At 37.6% G+C, this 24,273-nt stretch overlaps 1 protein-coding gene across 2 annotated transcripts; it reads right to left on the bottom strand.

Annotated features, from left to right (window-relative positions):
* Nucleotides 1–6,557: 6,557 nt before the first annotated feature.
* Nucleotides 6,558–24,026, bottom strand: LRRTM4 (leucine rich repeat transmembrane neuronal 4). 2 transcript variants are annotated; one of them, XM_045505055.2, is made up of 2 exons: nucleotides 23,712–24,026; nucleotides 6,558–21,435 (listed from the first exon to the last, which is right to left on the bottom strand). In XM_045505055.2, the coding sequence occupies exons 1-2, from the start codon at nucleotides 23,716–23,718 to the stop codon at nucleotides 19,883–19,885; spliced, it is 1,560 nt and encodes a 519-aa protein (XP_045361011.2). In that variant the 5' UTR covers nucleotides 23,719–24,026; the 3' UTR covers nucleotides 6,558–19,882. The 2 variants fall into 2 exon arrangements, with proteins under 2 accessions (XP_045361011.2, XP_010966288.3); XM_010967986.3 differs by having other exon boundaries at nucleotides 23,288–24,025.
* Between the last annotated feature and the right edge of the window lie 247 nt (nucleotides 24,027–24,273).

Raw genomic sequence — 24,273 nt, 5'->3', positions numbered from 1 at the left:
TCCATTTGTGGGGAGGTTTTTTTAAGTATGTATTTTATTTCTTTAATAGACATAAGATATTCTCTTGAGTAAACTTTAGTAGCTTGTTTTTTTCAAGGAATTTGTTAATTATGTCTTAAGTTAACAAACTGATTTTCAAAAACATGTTTATAATACTTTCTTAATTTGTTTCTAATATCTTTAGAGAAACTGGTGTGATCCAGCCTCATTCTTGATATTGATATTTGTGTATTTCTTTTTTTTTTTTGCAAATCAGCCTGACCAGAGTTTAATCACTTGTATCACTTTTCTCAACAAATCAGCTTCCACTTTCATTAATTTTCTTTATTATTTTTGTGTCTTTCATTTGATGGATTTCAACTTCTATCTTTATTACTAATGTACTTCCACTTGCTTTGAGTTTGACTTGCTCTTCTTTTTCCTACTTTCTCAAAGTAGAAGCTGAGGGCATTGAGATGAGAGCCTTCTTTTCTCTTATAGGTATTGAGTGCCACAAATTTCCCACAAGAACTGGCTGCAGTTTCGAAAATTTTTTTGGAGCCTATAGTCAGGATATTCCTCCAAGTCTTCCCTGTGTCACACTTTTCTATAGCTTCAAGAGGTCAAGAAGAAAAAGATTTTAAGTCCATGCATATATATGTGTGTGTGTGTCCATATATGGATTTATATGGAATTTTATATAGGTATATACAGAAATAATAATTAACATCTTCTAATCTTATATAACAGCCTATTGCAAAATGGCACCACATATTCTGTAATATACTTAAATTGCTGGTAGCAGTAATAGAAATAATCAGAAATTAGTGACGTCTGGGTAAAGAGGGAGGCTATTACATGCATGATAACAAATCACAACAGCAGCTACCACTTGTTAAGAACACGCACTCTGTGCCAGAGAATATGCTGTAGTCTCTACTATCTGGCATCTTCATATAAGCCTATAAGGAACAAAGGGCATCATTATTTTATAGATAAGAAAACAGGTTGACACGGTCTTCACTGTCTGTCCATGATCCCAGAGCTACACGTGGCAGGGCTAACGTTAGAGCCCAGGTCTTTTTGACTGCAAAGTGTTCCTAAAGAAAAAAATATTTCAATGTCAGCCTCTCCACAGTGAGTCACTCTGTGGCATTTGTTCTGATTTCATTACTTGTGAGCCTCAAACTCAATTGGAAGAAACCTTTTATCAAGAGTTTAACCATATCTCCCCCACATAATAGGGGAAAATTCTACCATCCGTGAAAGTTGCTGCCTCTAATAGAGCAAGCCTTCTGAAAACCTATCTCCTTAGAGATTGTAGAAAATTATAGAAATGCCTTGGCTAGTCCCCAAGTTATTCCTAAGGCTGGTTTCTCCTGCACACTTTCATTTGATGTGCTCAAAACTTTTTATTTGCTTTTCAGTTTCCCTCGTGATTCTTGCTTTGCAGGTCTTCCAACATTGAATGGAATGTAGACAGACTCTTACTAGGATTTTTCCCCATTTCCATGTATATAATAAGCAAACAAAGTCATAGTCTTAAATTCACTGATGTCTAATATTTATGCATTAAATATTGTTAGACCTGATTGGTGCTATCTGTGTTTCCCAAATCTAATTAGTCTGGAACCCTGTGGGAAGACGTATTTTAATTACCATGTACTTATTTCTCCCAACATTGCCTCTCCTCATGCAAAATTCTCTAGACCTACAGTATTACTAAGATGGCAACAAAAAGAAATGAATGTGCTCTTCTCATTCTGTCCTGGAACAGAACTATGACTGTTTTATCTGTAGACACCTGCTAGTCCTTGCACCTGAGCTAAGAGTCACAACAAAGCAGAGCAGGTCATTTCTGCCATCCACAACCGCTGATTCTACTCTGTTAAAAGCCTGCACACAAAAATCTTCTCAACTTTGAAGTGAGCCTGAGTTTGCTCTAGAGATATCTACCAATCTCTTCTTAGAACACCCTTTGCTCCTTACGAATGACATCAAGATTTTGTGAAGTTTGAGGATCACTAGCGAAATTGTCCTGGCTGCAGAGCTGTATCTTTCTCTCTCCAAAACCACATTCCATGCGCTACATCAGTGGTTCTCAGCCATTGGTGATTTTGTGCCTGTTTTCCTATGGAATCATTTGGCAATATCCGGACACACTGTCCATCGTCATGGCTGGAGAGTGGGTGTAGCTGCTGGTTTCTGCTGGATCTGGATACAGTGCTCAAGTCACACCCCCACCTCGCCGACAGCCAAATATCTGGCCCCAAATGTCGATAGTGATGAGGTTGAAAACCCTTGTCCTAGATCATTTCCTACTTTAGGAGTTTTATTTTTTTATATAAAATATCTATAGGAAGCAGAGCTACCTCAACATTTACAATTCCCTGAGGAAACTTTTCCTGGCTTTTGCTCTGTACACACTTACCTGAGCCTGCCTAGATGTTGATTGTGTCTCACTGTTTTATAGCTAAGAACACAGCTGACACAGGCTATACCGTCTGCCTGTGTCGCTGTAGGCTTCCACGTCCCACTAAGTCCCGAGCCTTGTCTGTTTATACCTGCTGCTTCATGTCATCTCTCCTGCCCTTGAGGGCATCTGAGTTTGCCGAGGCTTCATTAAATGCAACCCACGGGCAAATTCAAACAGACCGTTTTTCTAATATTTCGCCCCAAACTCATATGCTTATTTTGGCTTTCTTAGTATCTCCACACAAAAGGCTACGCGAAGTAGAGGAAACCTCGGGGAAGACAGTGAAGGAGAAACTGGTACATCTCAGAGCGACTTGCCCAAGTCGGCTTCCCCAGAGTGGGGACACTCTCATCGGAAGGCTGCTTCCAGGCCACCTTGTTGCAACCTCTTCCTGCAAAAGAGTTTAAATCTCGGCTATAAACTCTGCTCTATCACTTGGAACATTCCGTGGTTTTGGCCCAAGTCATTCACAGTCATGATTTTCCTCTTAACAACTATTGTGAAGTTGAGAGAGAGGAAAATTGTTGAGCTTCCGAATTGGTCAACATCATTGTAGAAGTTTGACTAGTAAAATAAAATAATGTGAATTTTGGTGAGGGGAGGGTTCAATTCCCAGTACTTCCATTAAACAATTTTTTTTTAAATCAAAAAAAGAAAAAAGAATGTGAATTTTAACAATGGAGAGATTTGAGAGATAATGAATAAATAAAGTGTCCTATTTATCAAAACAAAGAAAATGTACTAAAACACAATTGGAATTAATATTTGGAATAGCACTCTTTCTGGGTGTACTAGGGACATTAAAAAAAAGTACAACCCCACTCCCACATACAAACACACACAGACGTACATCAGGTGGATGACAGCAAAAAAAATAGGTCAAAGATACCAAAAAAGAAAAATTCATTATGTACATATTAGAAACAAAAATAAAACACAGTTGAACTTTGAACAACGCAGGGGCTAATCCACCTACAATTTATACTTGGCCTTCCATATTTGCAATTCCTCCACATACTCAAATTCAACCAACCACGGACTGTGTATTATTTACTATAGAAAAACACCTGCGTATACGTGGACCTGAGCGGTTCAAACGCATTCAAAGGTCAAATGTCATTGTAACGGATGTAAAGTAAGTGTTGTCCCACATGCAGAATCGTTCGCCGTTTTACTGTGTACTTAGCTCACAAACAGAAATTAACGTAAGTAGAGTTTTATCAAATCCCAAGATAAAAGAGTTAAAATTTACAAGGTATTAATTCAGTCCAGGTTATTCTTTAAAAATAACACAATTCCAAAAAAAGTATCAAAGAAATTTTATTAGGATACTGACATAGTCATTCTAAAGTTCATCTCCACAGCCTCAAACATCTCGCTTGTCTCCCACTAGAGAATTCTTTTAATAAACTAAAAACAAAGAGGTAGATCTTTATTTGCTGTCATAGAGACATGTCCAAGGTATATTACATGAAACAAATAAATCCCAAAGTGTTCGAACAAACAGAGTTTGGATCAGTACAGGTAGCATATTATTTGAGAAGAAAAACATACTCGTTTATATATGCACAGAAAATATCCAGAAGAACACAGAGCAAAACGTTAGCAGTGACTTATTTCTAGGATATGTTTATGGAGAGAATAAAAGTCAACAGAAAAGAAGATAGTCAAAAGAACCACTTATATATGTGTGTGTGTGTATATATAGTAACTTTATAATTAAGTATAGAAATTCAATAAAAAGTATAGCCAAAATTTTTTTAAATGAATAATGAAATGTAATTCATTCTTTATATTAAATAAAGAACATGATAAAATCATTAGGAAAATGACAAGTTTAATAGAAGAGCATGTGTATCCATATATATACAAATATATATGGAAACATATATGTGAAAATGTAATCCATACACGTAACACATAAATATATATGCATACAGTTTATATATATGAGTATTTAATGCTTTGTAGATTAACAAATAAAATATTTCATAGCTGTGAGAAAATGACAAATGAGTTAGGGACACTAGGTAAAATTTTTGACACCAAAAAGTTAGTTGAATTAATGATTTGCATGCACAAAATAAAGCCATGAAACAATTAGAGGAAAATAAAATGAATATTTATTTAATATCTTCTGGAGATAACCTTTGTGATATACAAAAAAAGGCAGACACCATAAAATAAAATGAAATAATTTAAATATGTGAAATTAATCTTCTAAATATATAATCAAAATCCCACCTGAAATAATTAAAAGGTAAGTGACAAGCTCTGAGAAAATCATTTGTGATGTTTATAGAAACTAAAAGATTAATAAATTACTTTAAAACCACTTGTAGATCAATAAAAATTATGAAGTGACAAAGAAGATGAACATAATATACAGAAAGTAAAATATACAAAAGTCAAACAAATGTAAAAAATCATGTATATCATTAGTAATCAAAGTGGTGAATCTTAAGAACACAACAAAGTACCTTTTGATCTAAGTTGGAACATATTACAGCCAGACAGTTTTTTAACTGTTGGATAAGGTGGATTGAAATATCAAAATAAAATTTTAACCATTAAGTATATTTAGATAGACATAAGTGCAAAGGTGGTCATCTTAAGTTCATTTATTCCAAAAATTTTTAAACACCCGCCAGATCAGAACTGGAACCTATGTACAGAAAAATACTATACAGTATTACCCACTAACTAAAATCACACTGTAGATGAACACTTAGTGGGCTCACAATAGAGTAAGTAAAAATGGCAGATTATAAACAATTTGCTTCTATTAATTTTATTTGTGTAACAAAAATAAACAAATATGTTAGTAAAATGGTAAATAAAGTTATATAAAGGTATTTTTTTTTTCGTTCTTACATGTTTTGTCATCTTGAGCATAGACTGTACAATAAAATGTCATATTAATAAAAAGTTTATTAAGAAAAATTACTTAAAATGGGCTATACCAAACCTATATCTTAAAGCTAATATATATTTTTGAACTTTAAAAAATAAATGAAGTAAACTTACTGATTTTTCAAGAGAAAAATTTGTAAAGAGATTTTTCAAAGAAGAGAGTCTAATTTGGGAATGCAACTATTCATTCTTTCGGTCAATATTTATGAAGCTTCTCATCTACATAAGATATGGAGGAAGGCATTGAAGATACAGGTCAAATAAAAACTGTCATCTGTTACTTCTCGTTGGATCAGAGTCAAATAAAACTGGAAGACAGTTATCCAATCATTATTTAAAAGATGCAGTGGTAAGCAGGAATAAAATCGTGTGATCTGACAACGTAAGAACTTCAGTAATGGCTTCCTGAGGAGGTGAGGAACAGAAACTAACCGAGCAGAGTGAGTAGCATTCTAGGTCTGGGCTTATACAATGATGCTGTCAAAGGACAGAGCATGACTAATGAAAGCAGAAGAAAAGGAGGCCAGTGTAGAGTGTGTGGACGCTTCCTTGCATGGAGATTTGAGCGCAAGGGGAGTGTGATGGGACAAGAATCCGTGGAGGCAGGACCAGATCATTCACAGTTTTTAAGGTCATGTTAAGGGTTTCAATTTTCATCCAAAGAACAACAGGACTCCTCTAAATTGCTCTAAATACACACTCAGCTTCTGTTTTGAAAGACGCACCTTGTGTACAGTGTAGAGAATAAATCCAGCAGAGCAAGAGCAGAGTTGGGGAGACTCAACAGGACAAAACGGTACCGGTAAAGATGGAGAGGACTGGATGGGTTTGAGAGATACTCAAGAAGTAGAACCAGCAGGATTTCACCGCGATTTGCTTATGGAACGTGAGGGTGAGGACGCAGGCAAGGATGGTTCCTTACGATTCTGACCTGCAGAAATGGATGTTTCATTCACAAGACAGGAACCACCAAAAGGAAAGCAGGTTTGGAAAGAAAGACTATGATTTGGTTTGGGGATGGGCTTAAGGTACCCCTTAGATATTTGAATTTAGATGTCAAATAGGAAATTGGTGTACATGTGGGGAACTCAGAGAAAAAACCAATAAAGAAGTAACTTATTCATGTTAATAAATAAATAGTAATGCATGCTGTACATGAGAATGAGATCACCTGAGATTATTTAGAGAGAGAGAGAGAGAGAGAGAGAGAGCGGGAGAGGAGAGAGAACATAGTTGTCTAAGAGGAGGTGCAAGACAGAGCCATAAGGAAAACATAATATTCAGGTAGAGGAATTTGAGTTTACAAAGGATGTGGGAAAGAAACACGCTGTGATGAAGAAGGAAAGCATCTTTCAGAAAACATCTTCTCCAAATAAGAAGAAAGAAAAGACTGAGAGTTGAATGTTGCCAAGGTATCAAAGTAAAGCAAAACATTTTAAATAAAAGCGAAGAGTTTAGTGATAATGAAGTCAGTGGCAAATTTAGCAGGAGCTGTTTTGATGGCTTGATAGGTTCTGATGACAGACTGCAGTGGCTTGAAGAATTGAGTGACTGATGAGGAAATGGGGACCAGGGTAGAATCTTATGAAAAGGTTTTTCTAGGAAGGGAAGGAATAAGACAGGGCAGAAGGAAAGGAAGATGTCAGATTAGGAGAAAATTCTATGTTATTTTTGAATAGTAAGACCCAGACATGATTAAAATCCTGTGAAGATGATCAAGGTTAGGAGTCAGCAAGCTATAAGACAGGAGCCAAATCCAGCCATTGCCTGTTTCTGTAAATAGGGTTGTATTGGGTCACAGATGTGCTGTTTCTTTGCATATTTGTTACAGTTGCTTTTATGCTGTAACGGCAGAATGAAGTAGCTGTGACTGAGAGTGTGTGGCCCGCAAAGTCTAAAATATTTACTATCTAGTCCTTTCCAGAAATATTCTCCTGCCTCCTGGTCTAGGTCAAAGAAATAATTCAGCTACGTAAGGAAGTGAGAGGTAAGGTGAGAATGAAAAGGTGACACAACTTAGAACTCCAGAGCCTGCTGGTAGAGGGGTTCACTCAGACTTAGGTGACATTATACCTTGGGAAGTGGGATGGTGATATAATTCGCTTTACCTTAAAGATAATTCTTTTTAAAGTTCTTTTTAAAAAAATTAATAAAACTGAAAGCCTTCAGCAATGACGAAGAAGAATAAATTAACAAAACCAAAATACAAAAAGTATGACTGGATACATTTTATATCTTTAAGGAATTTAAAATCTTAAGGAAAAACTACATCTGATACGTTAATGATTTTTATTCTGGATTATAAGAATATATAAAACTCACCTGCCTCATTTACACTTTCTAGTATAGTGGCCCATAGTGATTGGATGAATATTTATGGACTAGAGGAGATGTTTCAGAAAAAGTAATTATTACATAAAATAAGTCATTATACATGCTATGTTTTCAATGAAAAGGGTATTTTTCTAGAAACTCTAATTCAACATTTTGATTCAAAGACCCCCAAAAGGAACAAATCTGGATAAAATTAATACTATTTTTTCAGTATGATATTCAAAATGGGCACCATTTCAGAGCTAGAAAAGGATAATCAATAAATATAATTCAACTGATTAACAGAGCATAATATTGAGTCCCACCCCTTAAGAGTGATTTAAAAATAGAAAATGAAATAAAAGTAAACACAATGAGATTCACTCTAGAAAAAATATTATGAAAGAAGCAACCACAATGTGTTCCAGAAACGCAAATAACATTTCACATTAGAAAACAAAAATATAATTCATAAAAATCAATAACTAAAAGGTGGGAAAAAAAAGAACTCACAAAAAGAGAAAAACAAAATGCCAAAATGTAATTTAGTCATACTTAACGCCCACCTTGATAAATGTGTATTTATAAATGAGACTAGGTATGAGAAATGGGATAAAGAAATTTTTACCTAAAACAAATTATCTTGCCCACTGTTGTAAACACAGCACTGAGTCCTGTTTTAACAGCTACTAATGCAGGTATGCAATACATTTTTTGAATAAATAAGTGAATGAATAACTATAATAATAAAATGTACAAAACCACAGGAGACAGCCTGCATTAAACTTAGAAACAAACAAAAAAATTCTATATCACCATAATTAAGTAACATTAGTCTAGAAGATCTAGCCAATGGAATATAGAAAAAAATTAAATAATAGATGTAGCTATTAGAAAGTTAACACATTTTTTCTTTACAAAATTATTTTTAAACTAGAAATTTTAAAGAAATTAACCTACTGAAATTAATGGATTTGTTCAAAATGTTGATAATAATTATATATGCATATCCACACAAATGTTGTTATATACATATTAGAATCTTAATAATAAACAAATCAGGTCATGTTTACAGGGGATGTAAGAAATAGATAATATAAATGAAGCTCTAAGCCTTTTTTATGCCATAAAATCAATAACTTTCCTTTTGACAACAAACAGATTTTAATCATTTTCATCAATCCACATAATCCAGTCAGAGTACTGTGTGTATGTGTGTAAGTGTGTGTGTGTGAGTGAGTGTGTGTGTGTGTGTTCTGTAAAAGAAAAAAAGAGAGAGAGAAAGACAGAGAGAGGAAGATGGAAAATTTTATTTCAAATTAAAATAGCAAAGAATAAACAAGAAAATTAAAACATGTATATGGAATTTAGCAGTAGGAATAAAGACACACTTACAAAAAATTTAAAAATTAAACTATAACAATGTGAAAATATGATTCTGATACAAGAACAGAAAATGAACCCAGAGGAAAAATACAGAAAGCACAGAACTGATGTGGATGTATGAAAACTTCCCATTAACATGGTAAAATACACTGGAAAAATCATAACCCTTGTGAGAAAAAACAAGCTAGGTCTGTGTTTCCCATGATTTATTAAAGGATATTTTAGGTAGATTAAAGAAATGAATATGGAAATAAAATTATACATGGAATGATCAAAACATAGTAAATGTTTCCTTACCACAAGATGGGAAGGCCTTTCCAAAAATAAAAGCAATGTGAAAGAACATAATGGGAACTAGTATTATTATCAGTCCTGTGGACTATTTATACACCATATTTCAAGATAAGAAATCCAATAATACAAAAAATTCTACTGCACTAAAGCCAAGGATGTAAATATTCAACACTAAAATAAAAATTGTCAACTTGTTAAAAAAGATAACAAATAATGCTGGTGTATATGTGGGAAAATAACTCATACAATTCATGTGGTAACACAAATAGGTATATATTTTGGAGGGAGTTAAGTTTAATGTTTTCATTCCCTTGGCTATGTATTTTTTCTTCTAGGAATCTAGATAAAGAAGTCACTGAAGAAATATTTATAACAGTGAAACAGAGCATCATAGTAGTTCAACAAAAAGGGAGCGGTAAGTAAAATATGATGTTAGGGATAGAATTTCAAAAATATATTATTTTCCAAAGTGATTTTATTCATCACAAAATGTGAACTTTAAAGTAATCGTATATATATAAGTCTGTGCACCCAGTTTTCAATGCTGAAATATTTTTATAAACCCTCATGTATACATATCTGTGCATATTATAGATGTAAATGTAGCAGAATATGAAAATTATTATCTCTGTATGATATGCTTTTGATAATTGCTTTACTTCTTTTTTATAAATAATCTCATATTTGTAACATTTTCTAAACAAAGCATTCAATCATAATTAGAAAATAATCAAAAAATAAACAAAATATGTCAGGTTAATGCACAAAATTATACTTGTTCATATTTTAGAATAAGGTTATCTCTTTAGTTGTTTACTGTCAATGGAATTGCAGTAGTCTGAAAACATCAATAAAATCATATATTTGCTTATGCAATTAATCACCATGTTCCAACAAATGTTCACTAAGAAAGGCAATGAGAAAGAGAATGGATGCGACCTCCTTTCTAGGGCAGTGCTCCTTGCCAGCTTCGTAGTGTGGGGAAGAACTGTATCCATGGTCTGATGGAAGATATTATGCCAAGATTACAGGGGAAAGAGTTGGAACATTGATTTAAAGTCAACTCTTATCCTCCAGTCATTTGAGAGAGGACTGACCATGAGTGGATGGACAGCCAAAAAGATTAAGAACTGCAAAGGGTTAAAATTTTATATTTACAATTTGTATTCTCTCCTTTCAAGATTCAAGATTGGAACCTAGGCAGTGGTCCTCAAAGAAACATAAATCTGACGAGAATACTGCGGAGCAAATCCCAAGATGATAACACTGATTGACAGCGGGGCAACAGGAGAGGGGAAAGAGGATGGAGGAATGTGGGGTCAGGGTTAATGGCTCGGTCGTCACTCTCCACTGCAGCTCGGAAATCACAGTAGGAACAGCCACCTCAACGGACATCCCTAAATGCAGTGGGGACAAAGAGATCCTAGGGTGACACAGTCCTAGTGCCAAAGACAAGGTGGGCACGGCTACCACGCCTGACAGCAGAGTCAAAGCAGCATTCAGTGTAGTCTGATTCAAAGCAGATCATGACGCCGTCTGCTCAGTGGTAGTGCCCTTAGGAGCCAGCACACGGGCAGTCCGCTAACTTCTGACCAGATCTGTGTAAGTGGAATCATGCCAGGTCACGTGAACAGAAGTCTAACTTGAGTCATCTGACACATAACTACTAACCAAGGTGACCGTGCACCAGGGAAAGTGAAGTAACCAGACTTCGGGGGGTTACTGGCCCTTGACCCTGAAGGGACACTAATTCCTTCAGATGCGGAACATCAATGTGGTCCCCCCGGTCAGACGAGAGTCTCATGCAATCAATGGAGTTTTAGCTCAGATCCATTTCACAGCGGGTCCAGTGGGTCTGTGACCCCATCATGTCACACTCGTGCGATTATTTCCCTAGTTCCAGAACGCAAAACTGGAAGAGACTTACTCATCACCGAGCAGAATCTCCAATTTGGAATAATTCTGCCTCTCCAGTCACAAGGAATAAGACAACAGACTGTCTTCTCTAGCAAAGCTAACGCTCTTCTTTTGTCTGTAGGCTGCTTGTTTGTGTCAAAAACCCCGCATCACCGGGGCCCTAATTGTACACACACAGTCATAGTGTGTACAATGATAAACTTACAAAGAAATGTATCTCATTTCAAAATATATCAGGCAAAATAGGAGTTATATAATCATATATGTATGCAAAATAGAAGACCTCATCTTATATTTAACAAAAATAAATACTTACTATATAGACATGAAAGCATTATAAACGTGTGAGAAATAGCGGGTCTTCTAAAAATCACACATTAACTTAGTCATAAGAAATATTTTACATAGTATTTGAAGACTCCCACTTGGCATGCATAAACACTTTGGGGAAATTAAAAATGCCTCCGTTTGTTAAGAAAATGAACCAGAAGGCAATATCTGATCAGACTGGAAATGTGTATGTTGCTTCCACAACCCATTTCTTCTTTAGCGTTAGCACCAATAAAAGAATTGCAAATGCTGCTCTCTTTGAAACAGGAATAAAACGTTCAGCCAAGGGAGCATTCTACAAGTCCGGGGTATTATTTAAGCATTAGTGTGTCTGGTACCCAAACTAAATTACAGCTCAGACAAGGGACTGAAAGGTCAGGTTTATTACTCACTTTGGTAGAAACGTAACCACAACACTTGCTTCTACATCAGGGAGTATTATAACCGTCATTGTAACTAATAATAACAATGGAAATAGCACAGCCACATTGTATTTTGCATCTTCCGGCACACAGTAGGGGTTATGGCTAGTACTCATTTATATTTCGCACCGAGGCTTTTTTTATGGAAGAGTTCAGAGTGGTATCTGCATAGTAGCTCATTAATCATTTCAACAAGTTACTTGGGAAGTTATGATCCCGGCTCAATAGATGGAAAAATTGTATCACAGAAAGGTCAGATACATCTTTACTTGTCCAATATTACAGAGGTGAGGTGAGTCAGTTTCAAATCTCTGAGACCTCTTTTCCAGCCCTTGATCCAACCACTGGACCAATGAAGTTTTGGTCCATGTTGTGGTTTGACCATCAACCTCAATTCCTTTGAGGCTGACCTCTCTGCTGTAGCTTTTACAGACCTATAAACACAGAGGAAAATAATTTTTCATCTGTGGAGACCATACGAAAAAAGACTTAGACAGAATTAATTGATATTTCTAGTATTTTCTTTTGTAAAAAATCTTACCAGAAATATTTAACAATAGTTGACGTCAACGTAAAATTGTAAATATCAAATAATAGTGGAATGCACCGCGACCAAATTTATGCTGAAACAAACAAGCAATATTTTCAGGGCTTCATTTGAACATAAATGTATTTAACAGGCGACAGTTAAAGAAAACCAAAAAAACAACTTTTAATAATTCCCAGCACAGCAAATAATTCACTCTAGCAGAAAATGAAAGAAGCAATGTTTCAGTGAACGCGACTTGACGGAGAAAGGAGGAATGAAAAAGCAAGCACAGGATTTATACCCAAAGACTGTTTCTTGTTGGTTTTAATGAAATCAGTGTAATTTCAATGATTTATCTGATGATATTTAATTTTAAAAGAAAGCAACAAAACATCGATCATTATCCTTTAAAATGAAAATACACAGTGAGTATAAATTAAATAGCACTGACTTTCCAAAGTTAAACAGTTTCAGGCATTTGCCCTCTTTGTATCATTTGCTGTTCTAAAATTAGGTGTCTTATATGCGTTTGATCTAACCTTTAAAATGACCCCAAAATTGAATCAATTCATAACACTCTCTATTCCTATTTTGGAATACCTTTGCTTACTGAGCTCCTAAAAAAAGAGTGAGTTTTCTTAAACACGCCCATATGTACTCATTTTAGTTTGTTTCAAATCTTCAAATATACTGTAAAAACTAATATGCTTTTTAGTTTTTAGGTTCAGTGAAATTTGAAGATCCACTGAAACAGTAGGTAAAAATGATAATTATGTATTTGTTTAGGAAGTTTTGTTTTGATATTATAGTTACTCTTTCTTTACTTAAATTTTTTCTTTTAAAATCAGAGTGATAAACATATTGACTGTACCTTACTTTTTCTACTAGAAGAATTTACATTTTTAAGAAAGTAAAATAAGAATAAAAATATGACCCGTCTTGCTAGGTTTAGCAATTACACCTTCATCTCTAACTCTGATGTCTGAGTGATCAGTAAATACTGATAAAAGACTGAAGTAAAGGAGAGACTAGAACCTTCCAAGAGATGGTGTATGGACATCCAAAAATTCAGAAAACCATAGTGTTACACTGAGGCAATGATAGAAGAACATAATATTATTTTGATGCCTGTAAATTTTTTTAATATCTCACCTAAATATTTATCTTTGAGGCAATTCATGTGAATTGGATAAAGCAAAGTACATCTATTTCAGTAGTTTAGAAATATTTATGTGGGATATACGGGTGATTCATTGTACATGGTTGTTTAAATGCAACTATATTTCAAAGTTACTTTCCTATTTATGTTTAAGAATACTACTTGTATAATATTAAAATGAAAAAACTCTGATTTCCATGTACAAAAAAATAGTAAAATCATAACCTTATTTAGTTATGCAAGTGTTTATTGTTTATCCGATATCCAGGCACCAGCTTTTGTTCAATATTTTTCTTTTAGTCAATTTATTTATAATTTTTGGATAGGATTTTTCTGAATGTTTTAATATTCTCAGCATGACTTTAACCTTTATTAATGACCTTTTATTAATGTGTATCCACTTTGATGTCATTTAATTACCAAGCCATATGTTTACAAGCATTATAACATGTACGATTTGACTAAAAGTCAAACAGCTTACTTTCAAAGGATCTTAATTTCTCTTGACCATGAAAGCATTGTTTTTTAAAGTAGTTAGCAGGAGTATAAATCATATCCTTTACACATATGGAGCCATTGCAAGCTTATTAAAAAGTCAGTGATTCTGATACCATAGAAAAATACCATGCTTTTTCTAAACCTTCCTTAACAGTTAAATTTTTAAAGCCTTATGGAGTGCATGAGAAAAATACCCTCACAATTCCTCTTCCACTTTAAGAATATTGAGATTTTATTAAACTGACTCAATGAATGATAGCTCTTCTGGTACTATAAAAAGCAATTTTAATTTTTAAAACATATTCAACATCTCTTTCATGCTTTTCACAGATCAAAAGACGTACTAATTTTTCAAAACTCCCAGTGTCTGCTGATACACAGGTTGATACAGTTTCACTTTGATTTAGTGATTCACGAAACTCTAGAGACAGGGAAATTCTGAAGAGTCATCAAGTCCCCAGTGTTAATATTCTCGAGCAACTTCCAAAGCTTAAATCTATATATAAATGTAATTTCTTAGGACTACGATGATCAGATTCTATTGAATATAGAGAAAGCCACAAGAAAAAAAAAATTCTGGAATCACAGGAAAATTACTGGGGTGTGTCAACAGCTATACATGCCTGAGACCAGAGTCAGACTTCTCGACTTGGGATCTTAGAAAGCAACCAGTTATTAAAGCCTGGTTCATGAGATGCTAATACAAGCTAATTCTAGATAAAGGAATTAAACCCTTTATTATCAGTGTAAAATTTTTCCTAAATTAGCCACGTCAGTCCTTCCTGGCAGCTGTCACTCTTCACCGCTAATAGTTGAAGGTTCTAATAGAAATTCTATTCACAAATGGATTTTAATTGGATCAAATTTAGACAATCTACATTTTAGATGTCATATTTCAAGTGCTTTCAAAGTAACTAGTTACTTGGGAGAATTTAAAAGGCACATACATTTCTGCGTGTGTGCGCACACACTCACATGTGGAGGTGCCTGTTACGTGTTTTGCCCTCAAACATAAAGAAACTGTGTGGCTGCTCACCTGAGCATGCCAGTTTTTAGCAACTCAAGAAGCTCTTCCTTTTCTCATTAACAATCAACATAAATAGCTCAGCGTTTCCTTCCTATCCCATCTGTTCTTGCAGTCCTAGGAACGACCACAAAAATTTGCAAAGTGTACTATTCCAGGAACGATTTGAGATGGGATTTATTGTACTGGCTGAATAGGCTCATTCAGTGATGGGTCACAGAGAAATGAGGGTGCTGTCATAAAGACACACCAAAAATGCCAATGTGTAGTTCAAACTCTGGGTTTTTTTTAAAGAACATTAGACTCTCTAGCCATAAGATAACTTACAATTTTAGAGAAGATTGAACATTTATCTTAAGAAGGATTTTCTTGACTAACAAATTCCGGTAATCATGACCCAAGTTTTTGTCATTAATATTTCAAATGCTCCAAACGAACAAAAATTTTAATGGAAATAGATTCACACTTTCCCTCTATCTCTGTACGCAAGCACACGCACATACCTACACACATACAGACTCGCACATACAAAGGCATAAATTTACTTTCTGTACATAGAAAAGCGTAGTTTCAATTGTAACACTTTACTAAGACACGGTAGTAGTCAGCCACCAGAATTAACTTTGTTTTCTGTAGCTTTATACGAGTAAAGCGTAAATTAAACTCAGTCATACTGGGCCTGCTTCACTTAGAACCCTCTTTGAATATATTATGATTTTTAGGTCATGGAAGTTCACTCAGTATACTTCAAAACGTCGATTTCTAACACGTAGAAAGAAGTTAATAACCCTCCTTAGATCAGTAGTTTGGACTTGATCTAATACATTCAATAAATGCACAAACAAATGGTCAGAAATGGTCCATCCCGCCCACTGCACAGCAGTGAAGGAAACAACATAAGCCCCAGAGACAGCCGATAGGTTTATATTTTACTTGGTTCTAAAGGGTGTAACGAAAATGTTAAATATTTGGAAAATATATATACATACCTATAATGTCACCCACACACCTAGAGGCAGCCTTGCCAGCGTTTGAGGATCATTAAACTTTACATTTCAGTTACTTATCTTTTAAAACGCTCTGAATGCAGGGTCTCTTTTGAGATCACATTCATTCATGTTCAGGTTTCACCAATTTCAATTTTCTTTTTAATTTAAAAGGCAAACTCTCAGCTCACTTCACGGAGTCTAATTTTATAAAGGCCATTGCTCGTTTCATCTGAGAGACTCTACCCTAGAAGGATCCGATGTTCAGAATTCTGTTCTGCGTAATCCTTCAGTAAAACTTCGGTGGGCTGCGTGACGCAACTTCACGGCTCCTGGAATAATGCGTACGAGGTAGAGCGACCTGAAGTTTCACAACTGTTTTCAAAAGTATTTGTCTCTCTTAGTGACACTTGTAGATAAAGCTGTGTCCTTTTGGTTTTAAGTTACCTTCTCTGAACACATACTGAGGGCAAATTAAATGATTCAGTTCAACCAAGCACACTGATCTGCTCAACGTCTGATGACCGAGATGTATCTATTGGAGTTGTGCCATATATCATATTAATCATTCATACCTATCTACTCTACTCCTCTTTTATACCTAGAAGAGAGTTTCACTTCCTAAATTATTATAACATTCTCCGTCAGTCTGTTAGCATGTAATGTGTGCATGGACTTTTAAAATTTAAAGACTTGTGAAGAATAGAGCCAAAATTATTTAACTTATAAATTGCATGCTCTCTATGTGTGGTGTCTCAGAGCCATCATTCTAAGGAGGAATGTTAAAGGAAATAGGCAAAATGGATATTTTAACTATAATTAGATCATGATAACTGCAGATAACGTCAACTGTATAGGTGGAATTTTCAATTTAATGCAATATCTTTCAAGGCACTATCTTAGGAAATTAGCATTTGGTGCTAAGCTTTCTAGTTAAATATTTATGGCTTTGTTGGGTAGAGCTTGGTGTTTTGAATAAAAAATAAAAAACTACCTCACAAAAAGGTATTGTAAATATACCAGTCATTCTGCATTTTTTGAGGCTATTGATTTGTGAGGTTTGTCAAAACACCACCAGACTAAAACTTAGCATATCTCTACTGTCCTAAAAATTCGTAAACTTGGGCAAATCATTATTCTCGCAGCTTCATTTTATAGAGAATTTGTTTTTTAAACGAGAGAAGTAAGGGAAAATTATGGTTTTTCATGACAATTTCTAAGAATCTGCCTTTCTTCATTTCTTATATCCATCTGTAACCGTAATACAGTGAACACACTGATAAAAGGAGGAGTGGTGGCCACGGTGTTCGTTTCTGCGCATTTGTATTTTAAAACAAGTGCATGTTTATTTAAATGTAGCTTTATTGGACCCTACACACTCGAAAGTGGAGTCAATGACCTTAGATTAATCGCCTACCATTTTCTACTTTTTAGGGCACGGAGAGTTTGATCTCCTTCAGGAAGGTCTACCAGTTTAACTCAACAGCTTCATTGTAACATTTAATTAAACTGGTCATTGTTTAATTGTGTAACACCACGTTCCTCCCCAACAATGTCACGGCAATCCATGACCATAAACACCACCAAATAAGACATATACTACACGTTCTTACAGAAAGAAATATGTTTCTATTTTGTTCCTATCACGGTAATACCGAGGGTCCTTAAAGGATGATCTTTGTAATTTAAGATCTCTGAAAAAGGTTTAGAACCATCGTTCTCAAGTCCTAGTTCTTCAAGAATCTCTTCTTTTTTGGTGATTCTTGTAAACAAAAATCACCATTCTACCACAAATGCCAAGAGACAATGAATGATGGGAACTTGACTCTCCTTTTCTTTTTATGTTACTAGCCTTTAAGAGGATCTCAAAATATAAGAAGAATGTAAAATAAAACAAGATGAACTTGTTTTACTGATATTCATGAATATTATATAAATGTCAGCCTACAATAAAAACATCAAGCCTTGTTAGACTTTTATATAAAACCATTTATTCTCTTTAATTTGTAAAGGCATTTGCTTATACAGATTTCTTTTAGGGATTGATTATCTGGGATTGATTTTCTGATTTTCAACCATACATAAAAAAGAGAAAACGAACTCTGTGAGGAACAGCTCGCTGTTCCTAATTACACCGAGTTGGAGATTATTTCAGACTCAGTGCTTTTGTCTGAAAACATTTTCGCTAGCATCTACGTTTAGGATTATGGAAAGATCTGGGTAAACATTATCAAAAAGCAAATTATATTATTCAACTGTTATAACTGGTATTAAAAAGGGCAAGGTCTTTAAATACTCATTAAAACTTTCTTTTGAAAAAGCAACCATGTGAAACTGGATACTAAGATGACACAGAGCCAGTGCTTGATCTGTCTTCACTAATTTATTCTACTAACAAGGCCTTGCCAGTCACAGTCTTGGCAGTTTTTGATCAACTTTACCAAGTAAGGAATGATCTGTATCCAGTGTTCCTTATGGATAAGGTGAAAACCTGTGACTACTTTTCTGCTTATTCACATGCTCCTAGATGTGGTCTTGAAAATTAAACCATCAGACACTGACTCCAATCTTATTCTCGTGAAAATGAAAACAGGATAGTATAGAAATGCCTTCATTTGAGGCGACTGTTACAGAAGGGAGATTACTCAGAACCCGAATCTCTCTCTTTGCATTTATGAGTATCTGCATCGCTTGGTTTTGGACCAGTTTAACAAGAATGCACGGCATGTGTGTGGGGACGACAGCAGCACTGGCGCGCAGTCCCCGTCATGCCTGTCCTGCTACTGCTAACTAACCCGCAACCCCGCGACTGGTTCAGTTCCCAGGGACGAAGCCAAAACACAAAGTGTAAGTTCCATTCTGAGCACATACATACAGCCAGCACTCAGGACAACCTTTGACAAGTGAGCTATGTCCAGTAATTAGATAAACAAGGAAAGGAGGAAGGAAGTAAAGAAAAGAAAGAAGGAAAAAGGAAGGAAGAAGGAAAGATGGAAGGGAAGGAAGGAAGGAAGGGAGGAAAAAAGACATCTTTGAAAGCCTTAATACAGTTACACGGTAGGCCTGGCATTCTCCGCGCTGGTAGAGTATCTAACTGGCACGTCACACGGAAACAGTTGTCCCTGTGAGACCCCTGTTGCATGCTTTAATTAAAACCAAAAATGTACAACGAAATCAACCCTTGGGTAAATTGCTCTTTGGTTTAAATCTCCATACCTCCTGGAATTTTGGTAAAACTCGCTTTGCTGTTAAATTAGGCTGGCCCCTCCTTCTTTACTCGGTTACAAAAGTCAAACAACAAGAATCAGACATAAATTTTAGAATGAAAAGAGTTTCGTTTGTGTGGATACGTGTTTGTTAAGTCCAACCCCTGTATACAAACTGTTAAAAAAAAACAGCTGTTTCAACATAATGCTTTATTCCAACTTAATCCCATCCTTGAATGAACTTCCTTCAAGTGTCAACCATTTAAGAAAGGAAAAAAAAAAATCAGTCAATTTTCTGGTGGTTGTAATTTAATTAAGTAACCTTTCACACTGAGCAAAACCCAAAAGCAAAGGGGTCGTTAATCTTTCTAGCGACCAGACACACCTCTAGCGCGTCAAGCATCTACCTCTCCTTCCCCGCAGCGGAAACACTTTTAGGAGGATCACGGTTCATACCTCGCACTCCCTGGCGCCAGAGATGGTGTACGTGCAGGGCCCGGATCCGTTCACGGATATATCCACGGCCTCAGAGTTTGTAGGCTTGTAGTCCACGTAATACTCCTGCAAAGGGGAGTTCATCTGTCTCTCAGACTCCCTGGTCCTTTTCCGCCGCCTCTTCATGACCGAGTGCTGTTGAAGTTGCTTCATGCTGGCTGGGTAGCGTTTCCAGGACACATAGATCACCAGGAGAATCATGGCCACCGAGAGAAAGAGAGCCACGCTCCCTGCAATGATCTTGTGGAATGAAACGTGCTCGTACTCTTGCTCTGTGCCAGGAATCTGAAACCCTGGGGAAGAGCTTGGTGCTTCCAGGGTGGGCTGGGTGAGGTCCGATTTGGAGGTGGCGGGTCTGGGGAGAATCAGAGGCTTCTGGGGGGTTTGGGGGGCCAGGTGCGATTTTTCGGTGTTGACCACCTGGACCTCGGAGCAGATGTTGTATGTTTCCACGGCATCACTGAGCTTTTCGCCCTGGATGTGCTTAGGTCCCGCACAGATCATAGTGCTTTCCTTATTTCCTTTGAAATTCTTAAGCCAGTAGAACAAGGGACAAATGCTGCGACTACATTCCCACATATTTCCAGACAGAGTGATGGATATTAATGATATCCAAGCGTTGACGGTCTCCTGGGAGATGTTGGTGAGCTTGTTGGAATCCAGATTCAGTTTTTGCAAGTTGGGCAGACATTTAAACGTGCCCGGCTCAATTCCTTGGATGTCATTCCCTGATAAATCCAAGTTGTGTAAGGAACTCCAAGTCCACGTCAAGCCTTGGCTAATGGAGCGGATCCTGTTCCACTGCAGGTAGATCGAGCGGAGGTTGAACAGACGTGGAAAATGAGCAAAGTTGATCTTGGAAAACTGGTTGTGCTCCAAGTGCAGCTCCTTTAGCTTCAAGAGACCCGCAAAAGCATTTCGGGACAAGCTCCGAAGGCGGTTGTAGCCCAGATCCAGAAAGTCAAGGTTTCGACAGTCTTGAAAAACTCTTATTGGCACCGTCTTCAGTGAGTTTGACCTCAAGTGCAAAATGATGAGTTTCCGAAGGCCTTTAAATTGTTCCGACTGCAGTGTCTGGAGCTTATTGTAGGAGAGGTCCAGACTGCGGAGGTTGGGGACTGGGTGAAATGTTTTATTGTGCAAATAGGTAATTTTGTTGGAGCTTAGAATTAATTCTTTCAGCCTCCGGATCCCTTGAAATGCATCTTCATCCACCGAGCTAATGTAATTATGGTCAAGATAAAGCCATATAAGCTGGTTAAGGCTGGCAAACTGATTGGATTTGAGTTTCTGAATGCTGTTGAACCTCAGTGATAAGCCTTGGGACCCTCCAGAAATGTTCTCGGGGATGTCTGCGAAGGCATGGGACTCGCAGTACACAATTTTGCCGTCACATCTGCAGTTCTTTGGGCAAGCTCTCTGAGCCCCCGTGGGCGCCACAAGCAGCAGGGTGGGGAGCAGCGCCAGCACCACACGCATGCCTCTCAGCTGCGTAACTGAACGGAAACCTACAGCATAAAAAAAAAAAAAAAAAGAAAAGACAAACGCACGTTGTAAAGCTGTTGCTGTAAGTCACCACTGCCTTGTCAGAATCAGGGGCATTACCTCTTAGGTAGGAGCAGGACAGTTGTTTTAAGGGCAATGTATTTGATACTTAAAACCTTATTTTCTGCATAGCTGCATGTTTCCTGTTTAGGCTCCATTCTTTCTTCCTTGATTCTCAAATCGCCACCGTGCCGGAGAACTGGGAACAGCCCCCCTGAGTCTCAGGAGTTCATAGATGCATCACCACTAAAAGACCCCGAGCCTAGCTTAATACTTCATGCTGACATTTTAATAACGTTCACCTCTGGCTGGCCACTGTTGAACGCCAGCACCAAAAGGACGAGCATGAAGTCTCCTGGAAATGGGAGAACATGGGACTGAGTAAGCCCAGTGCTTCTGCATCTTTCCCAGTTGAGCAAAGAGGCTGTGATGTGGCAAAGGGAAGCTGTGAAGGTAACCCAGCGTTGCCCTGCCTGAAACTGGATCCTCACTGCGTAACAGGATAGCAACACACGAGCTCGGGGAAAAAGGGCTTTGGGACCAGTGCGGACAGACGGCGGAGCCGGGCGTGCAGACTGGTCACAGCACAAGGTGCGCTCAGAGTGGTAACGAGCACGGAGGCTCTCGGCATTCAGGAGCTTCCTGCTTGGGCCCCAGCTCAGAGTCCTGACTGCTGGCAGGACAGGACACCCCCAAGTTACGGCTGTGCGATTCTTATTAAATACTTGCGTGAAATGTAAGATAGTCCTGGAGAATATTAGTTCTTCTCTGTTATTTTTAAACCAGTTGCGTTTGCAAATGGAAATAATCAAGGACGCAAACAGCAGACTGACACCCCCTCCCCCAGCCCTACTTGCTCAGATTTCTCACTGACCGACTTTTTATTTCCCCCCTACCTCCGTTAACTTCGGAAAGCCTGCAAAGCTGCAATCTATTGGCACTTAGGCTGCATTTCCAAGTCATAGCGTGTTAAGGGACTGCTTTCCTCTGTCAACAGTAGATTTATTATTTCTCAGCGGTGAAGAAAAGGAAAAAAAAAACCACACAGTGCCATGTGATGCAGTTTCTTAATTAATCTTAAATATTCATATTTTTAACCAAGAGGCAATCAGCCAAATTCCTGATTTTAAAAAAAACAAAAAACAAAGGAAGCTCTCCTTTTTTAACTCAAACCAGTTAAGAATTTATTTTTAATTTGAAAACTGGTTTTGCTCTCTGCCTTCCTGCCAGCTACAGCCTCACCGAAATACACTCCAGCTCTCCCAGACAGGAGAACGGGGGGGCGGAGGGGATGCCAGTCGCACTTGAAAAAACAAGACTGGCAAATGACTGTTGGAAATTTGGAAGCTGTGTTCAGGATACAGCTTCAGAGATGAACAAGCCCTTGTACGACCTCTGATAAAGCGGTGACCTCACCCCTACACACACACACACACTCACACACACACACACACGCAGGGAAGTGTTAACAGCACAAGCACGGTGATGTTGTCAAGAAACAGAAACAGATATGATATTTCTCTCACGCTCTATGCCCAAGCCGTGGACACGCACACGGAAGGGACAGTCAGAGGTATTTCTGCAGAGTCTAACTCCGTGTTATGCATTTACAAATTTTAAATAAAATTTAAAAAAGAAAGACGGAAGGAAAACGATCCAGAAATATAACAGCAACTACAGAGAGTCAAGTGGCAAACTCGGAGGCTGCCGCTCTCCGCCTGCCCGCCCGTCTTCTCAGCAGCTAACACCACGGCTGAGAATGGGAAGCCCAGAGGCTCAGCTCTGCTGAGAAGGAGACAACAAAAGTTCACTTACCCATCCTTTGTCATCCAAACACGGCTCCCCCCTGCTCTCAGCTTTCTTCTTATTTGGTGTCTCGTGCTGAAGCCACCAGCACCTTCATGACACAGCGCGGCTGCCATTCACACCATTCTGATCCCGCATGGGCGCTGCTGGCCCCTCACAAACTTCCCCGGAGAGGACAGGCGAGAAATATATATACATATATGAAAAAAAAAAAACAAACCCCAGCCTGGGGTGGGGGGCCGGGAGAAGGAGCAGCCGGGGGTGGGGAGGGCCTCTAGGCGCTGAGCATCCTTGTGTAATTCAGCAGAGACCCGTCAGCAGTAACTGGCAATCTGTGCAGCCGAGCGGCAGCCCATCTCAGGGGTGACCAACTTCTCTGGAAAAAGAGAGGAGGGGGAAAAAAAAAAAGAAAGAAAGGAAATCTTCAGAGTACCTGGCATTCCTTATCGTGCCGGCTTTTGCCATTCTCAGAAAAAGCAACTCATCCTGTGGGTTTTCAGCTCTTCTAAGCCAGCAGGCCTCCTCGCTGCCCGAGACCCCAGCTTAAAAGCCATGAGGGCCAGGTTTACCCGCTCTGCTGGCCAGGTTGACGGTGCTTTGTGGCTGTGCTGGGAGGCAGCCCTTGTCTAGTTCCGAAGGCTTTCCAGAGACGGATGACGCTGAGAGCTTGTTGGTGCTAATGCTTGAGTTTGTGATACACTGAGTGCCCTCCGCTGGAGAAAACAGATTGCACATTAAAGACGGGAACAAGTGAGACTGTCGCTGGTGTGCAGCCTTCCCTCGCTCAGAAGGGAAATTAAAGGCACAGGATCGCTTTTTTTTTCCCCTCTCCAATAATATATATTATGAAAGGTTTCTGCCAAGGAGTTCCATTCAGTGATGTCAAATATTAAGTAAAATACTGCTTCTCTAAATATCATGCAAATAGTTGTTTCAAAGTTGCCTCAACCTGATTTTTTTTCCCGCATATATCACAGGGGATTTATTACCTTTTC

The sequence above is a fragment of the Camelus bactrianus genome, chromosome 28 (genome assembly GCF_048773025.1).
Source record: "Camelus bactrianus isolate YW-2024 breed Bactrian camel chromosome 28, ASM4877302v1, whole genome shotgun sequence".
NCBI lineage: Eukaryota > Metazoa > Chordata > Mammalia > Artiodactyla > Camelidae > Camelus > Camelus bactrianus.
This window is presented reverse-complemented; position numbering and strand designations above follow the sequence as displayed.